The sequence below is a fragment of the Acomys minous genome (genome assembly GCF_964271855.1).
Source record: "Acomys minous genome assembly, chromosome: 9".
Classification (NCBI taxonomy): Eukaryota; Metazoa; Chordata; class Mammalia; order Rodentia; family Muridae; genus Acomys; species Acomys minous.
The window spans coordinates 87770257-87776288 of record NC_140490.1 but is presented as its reverse complement, the minus strand read 5'-3'; the positions used below and the strand labels follow the sequence as shown (position 1 = coordinate 87776288).

At 43.2% G+C, this 6032-nt stretch overlaps 1 protein-coding gene across 2 annotated transcripts; it reads right to left on the bottom strand.

Annotated features, from left to right (window-relative positions):
* Positions 1 to 901: 901 nt before the first annotated feature.
* LOC311606165 (four and a half LIM domains protein 1-like) lies at positions 902 to 5963 on the bottom strand. 2 transcript variants are annotated; one of them, XM_084797257.1, is made up of 2 exons: positions 5680 to 5963; positions 902 to 2799 (listed from the first exon to the last, which is right to left on the bottom strand). In XM_084797257.1, the coding sequence occupies exon 2, from the start codon at positions 2246 to 2248 to the stop codon at positions 1406 to 1408; it is 843 nt and encodes a 280-aa protein (XP_084653383.1). In that variant the 5' UTR covers positions 2249 to 2799; positions 5680 to 5963; the 3' UTR covers positions 902 to 1405. The 2 variants fall into 2 exon arrangements, with proteins under 2 accessions (XP_084653383.1, XP_084653382.1); XM_084797256.1 differs by having other exon boundaries at positions 5701 to 5961.
* Positions 5964 to 6032: the final 69 nt, after the last annotated feature.

The window sequence follows — 6032 nt, the reverse complement described above, 5'->3', positions numbered from 1 at the left end:
AAATAGAACAGACACCGGAAGCAGTTGAAGAGAAAGAATAGGAAGGAAGTGGCCCACCAAGGTCCTTGGAAAGATTCCACCCAGCAGGGGATCCAAGCAGATGCTGAGACATACAGCCAAACTTTGATGTGTAGAGCAGGGAGTCTTATGGAAGAGTTGGGAAACAGAAGTACCTGGAGGGGTCAGGAGCTCCACAAGGAGACCAACGGAGTCAACAAATCCAAGCGGAGGAGTTGTAGTGCTGCAGAGACTGATGCACCAACCAAGGACCATGCATGCTGAGGACCTAGACTCTCTGCTCAGATGCAGTAGATAGGCAACATAATCTCTTTGTGGGTCCCATAGTATGGGGAAAAGGGACTACTTCTGACATGGACTCTGGCCCCCACACGTTGATCACTTCCCACTGGCAGGGCAGCCTTGCCAGGCCACAGAGGAAGAGGATACAGGAGGTCCAGATGAGACTTGACAGGCTGAGGTCAGTTGTTAGGGGAGGAGGGCTCCCCTTTCTGAGGACCAGGGGAGGGACAGAGAGGGTACAAAGGAGGGAAGGTGTGACTGGAAGGCAATGAGGGAGGGGGCTACAATCTGGATGTAAAGTAAAAAAAAAAAAACCTAAAGCAAAATATCATTAATTTAAAAAAGGACAGGAGGGTTAATTTTGTAAGCTTCTAGTAGTAGTAATTGTTAAGATGCTTGAAAACAGGCTTGACTTCTCAGATCTACTTAGAATGTTCAAATCACCTGCATTCCATGTTTTAAAATGGGGACACCTATGCTCCTTGTATACATCATGTGGCTATGTGGTTAGCACTTTTGTAAAAAGTACTTAAAAAAGGAGAAAATAAGCCACATAGAACAATTAAATGTTAGTTTGTGGAAGAGGTCAGCTGAGAATTATGGCTAAGTTCAAAATGTTTATTTTCTGGAAATTCCCAGAAAGGCCAAAGTTTTGATGAGGAAGCTGAACCATACATTCTGGATAATTCTTTTTCTGTTCACAGAAGAGGGTGAGCAGTGAGTTTGAGCAGTTGTGTGATGACACAGTGAGTCCCAGCTGATGCCGGAACATCTCAGTGGATGTTTTCTTATTGCACACGTTTCTCACATCATGTGGCTACCTAGTTAGTACTTTTATCATCTATAAGAAACATTCAGAAGAGTCTAAGTTTTTGGTTTCCTATTGCAGCAACAGGGGAATTATTTTTGCTGCAAGGTTGTTGAATCCTAACATAATCACTGTACACTCTTAGCTGAGCCATGCTGTAAAATGTAAGAGAAGACGGAGGGACAACTTCATAGAGGCGAAGGCCCACTCTTCCCCTATGGTTGGAGCAGGGCAGAGAGAGTAAGAACACAAAGCATGGGTCAGACGCCATTTTATAGGACAGGAGCTCTTGCCAAGTTATTGCTTTTTGGCACATTCAGGACAGTACACCTGCCCGCCATGAAACACAAAGCGCTTGCTCGCCAGGTTTACAGAACAGGTTTTGCAGTTGAAGCAGAAGTCATGCCAGCAGTATTCTTCATGGCTCACCACATTGGAGCCTTTCCCAAACCCAGTGATGGGGTTGTTGCATCCAGCACACTTCTTGGCCACAAAATTCTTGTAACAATCCACACAATAATACTTGTCTTCCACAGCAGTGAAACGTTTCCCACCCAGCTCCTTAGAGCAGGAAGCACATACAAAGCACTCGCTATGCCAGAGCTGATCCTGGTAACTGACTCCTGCAGCTATAATGGGCTTTTTGCATTTTGAACAATACTTGGTAAATACGTTCTCATGGCAGGACACACAGTAGAATTTTCCGTCTTTAGGGAAGAAATTTTCGGTTCCAATGACTTGCTGGCAGATGCTGCAGGTGAAGCAGTTTATGTGCCAGATGGTACCCTGGTACTCCACATTCTGGTCTCCTGGCACAATATCCTTGAGGCACGCGCTGCACTTTGGGGAGGCCAATTGAGTGGCACACTCGTTGCACAGGATCTTGTTTTCCCAAGACACAAAGGCCTCAGTGGCCAAGGGTTTACTGCACTTGGCACAATGGAAACAGTTGTTGTGCCAGTAGCGGTTTTTATACTGCACCTCCTTGGAATCTGCACCTATCCGGTTGTGGCATTCCTCACAGGTGTTGGCACAGTTCGTGTCAAAGCACGGGAGGCAGCAGTACTGCCCGTCCTTCTGCACGTACTTCTTCCCCTGCAAGGCAGTCTGGCAATAGCGGCAGGCGAACTTCTCAGACATGGTGCCTTACCGCTGCGGAGACCTCACACTGGATGCGCAGAGAACAGGATGTGTTTGGGATAGGCTGGATACAGTTAAGAATAGCTCTCAAGCTGATGCCCGGAGATGCTTGCCCATGCACAGTGTAGGCAGTCTGCTGCGTGATGGGTATGAAGCTGGGGTTTTACAGTAGCTTATCAGGCTGTACAAACAGGAAGAGGTCTTGGGCTATCCTCTAGGACCACTCTTCCCAGCTCCACTACTCATGTCTATCTTCTACCTAACAGCATGTTTTCCACTCCATAGAAATAGAAGGTACAGATAACACAAAGAATTACCAATGCACTTTAGCCAAAGATCACCAAGAATTCCTGCAAGCTGAACAGGTTGAGATTATCGCTCATCAGAGAGATGGAGAATCACACTGCACCTCAGCAGTAGGATGTAAAGCAGAGCCCTTAAGATTTAGGATTGTGTTGGGTGTTTTGATGGAGGGTTTAAGGAAGTAGAACCTTCTTGCTTTTTGTGATGAAGCAGGAGTGACTGTATGATGTTATCTTCACAAATTTTACCTATAAAGAGGAAAAATTACAATGAGTAAAGCTATAACCTGTGAGGAAGCAACAGCCACTTACTAGTTGGCATATTCTATTGTGTATTCAAAATCATAGATTTTGTTCAGGCTCAAATTTTAGAAAGCAGTCTTATTTTTGCTTTGACCATTACTGATTATAAAGTGGCCTTGCTTCATGCTGTCTGGCTTAACTGGAAAATACCAAGGCCTAGTTATATCAGGCCAGCTCCTACCAACACTACAACCTCCTTGATACCATTGGGACATTGGCTAGATTTCAGGGACTGCTTTTATCTCTCAGAAGATAGTGATTAAATTTCAGTGTAGTGGCTTATACCATAAGCCCATAACTTATAAAGATCAAAAGTTTGAGGCCAGCTGGCTTATATAGAGAGAGCTTATCTCAAACAAAAATATGATAAGTAAGAACTTGGGCTGTGGTCACAAAATTGGATTTTATAATTTCATCTTCAACAGTTGTGAGGGTGGACTAAACAATCTAACTTATCTGCTTTAGTTTCTTTATATGAATATAGAAAATATAATAGTTCTTATGTTATTATTGAAAGAAGTGAGATGACACAGACTAACAGCATGTGTCAAATAAAATTTAAGTTAAAAAGGGTAGTGAGTCAAGGAAAGGAAAAAAAAACAAAACAGTTTAAGTGATTGTGCCAGGAAACCAAGTATGAATGTGAGAATAGAAAAGTATTATTTACATTGGATGGTAACCTATTCAAAGCTACTGATTATTCAGTTCAATTCAAAAATCTAAAAGAATGTATTATACAGGAAGCAACAAAAAAGTGTTTCCTTTATTCTAATTTGTCATATAAAGTCCAATAGGAACACTGTGAAGATAATGACAACTAAAAAAAAGGGGGGGGGAATTTATTTATACAAAGAACTGGAACAGGCTTAGGCAAAAGGTTGGATCACTTTTTCAACCTCAGTGCTATCAGCATATAATTTATGTCTTATTTTTATAGTTCTGTCTTCTGATTTGTTACTTTCTGGTCTCAACATTTTGAACTAACTTCCTCTGTTAAGCTATCTAGCTAAGTACTATCTAGATAGCTAACTACTATCTAGAAATATTACAGAAATATTATAGAGATAGTACAGAGTAAGAATCAAGAACTACAAGGGAGGTCAGTCTATAAGATAAATAGGGCCTTCTTTCATTGGGACTCCTTCTGGTTGCATCAAGGTTTTTGAAATCAAAATAGAAACAATTCAATCAAGATCTCCATACTTATTCTCATATAAACAAGAGTGGGTGAGAACTGAATGAAATGGCATTCATTTTCAAAGATATGTATATATATATATATATATGTATATATATCTTTAAAAGGCTATATATCTTTTATACATACATGTGTGTGTGTCTGTTTGTGTACTTTTCTGCATGTACATCTGCACACCAGAAGACAACATCAGACAGTTGTCAGCTGCTATATGGGTGCTTGGAATTGAACTCAGGACCTTTGGAAGAGCAGCAAGTGCTCTTAACCTCTGACTATTTTTCCAATCCTGGTATTCATTTTTATAGGTAAGAAAACTGAGGTAATAAGAAGTGATGGAAGTCAGATTAAAAAAAATACAGGCCCACCTATATTTGTAGTTTCAGAAGGAACCAAAAGCTCCCCAGTATCTCCATTGGTTTATGAACTAGAATAAACCACTGCTCTGAATTAAGGCCTTAATAACTGGCAAAATCGTGCCAATTTTGAGAAGAAAGTTGTAAGGTGTAATTCCGCACATTGTAACTTTGCTTAGTGTTCAATCTTCAAACTCACCTATTAAAATCCCATTAAGAACTCAGTATTCTTTGAAAATAAAAGATAGGTGCTTGGTAAACACCACAGTTCAGACTCTCCAAATCATCCAACTCATGTGAAAGTGATAAGATTTGTATTCTTTTTACATTCTAGAACAAGATTATCATAATTTCAGCATAGTGGTCTAAATCGATTTAAATCATTGATTTGGGAACGACTGAGCTGAAGCCATAGTCTAGGTTATTCTAAGAACTGGAGCAAAGTTAGCTCCCTCTCAGGATTCTTTTGGGGAGTCTTTGTCAGCATCCCCCTTTCTGAGCCTTGTCAATACTCACAACAGTTACACACCAGGCTGATTAATTTCACTTAAAAATCGAGGTCTCACAACCTGTGGATGCTTCCCCTTGTTCATTAGGCTTTGAAAAAGAATCTCACATTTTGGTAGGATTTCACAGTTTATAAAGCCCCTTTACACCCACTTCTTATCCTCTCAAATGTTTAGGGTGGATTTATTGTCATCTTTATCTTTTTTTTGTTTTTTTTTTTTTTTTGATACAGGTTTTCTCTGCGTAGCCTTGGCTGTCCTGGACTCCCTTTGTAGACCAGGCTAGCCTGTCATCTTTATCTTAAAAGGTGTTTGAGAGTCAAAGAAAAGCTAATAGCGTTTATCTAGTTTATCTAGACTTCTCTCCTTTGCTCTCTCCCTTGAAAGCTCTCTGCACTGCTCTTCCCACCAAAGGCTGAGGTAGCGCCGAACGTGCACAACTCCATAGATGACAGCATTGACTGATGCTCAAGACTTTCCGGGATCCCACCAGGAACTTTTTCCCAAGGTCGGACAGAGTGAAGGGTCAGAGACTCGAAGAAGCCCTAGTTAGGCAGTGACACTAGGGCAGGTTTTCTCACTTCCAGTTCATTTCTCACAATGGACCTATTTTTGTCACCAAAATTCAAGCCCCCCCCCCCCCGCCCCTGCAAGACCTGGGCACTCGTTGTGTGACGAGGGCAAACTTGATGGATTTTTACTCCAAGAGGGAAAGGAAACAACCAACCCGCCCGCCCCCCCCCCCCAAAGAAAAAAAGAGCCCACACACATTAGCTAGGCCTCGCCTCACCCTATCACTTGGTGACACAGGCGCGCAGGGTGCCCTGGGGAGACTGGCTGACAGAAGGCCCTGCCCGTCACTCCTTTAGGGCGCGGCAGCTAAAGAAGGACGCAGCCCCCGGGCGAAGGAGAGGCAGACACTGGCGACCATGCCGCCCTCCTCAGGAGGAGAAGTTCTAAATACCCATAACCGTTACTCCTCTCGAGCCCAGCACCGCGGCTGGAGGCTCGGGCGGAGGCCGACCGGCCCGCGCGTCCCAGGGTTGCGCCCCTCGCCCGCTCTGATTGGACGCCGGGGCGGAGGGGGCGGGGAGACCCTCCCCCCTCGGCCTGCCTCCCCCC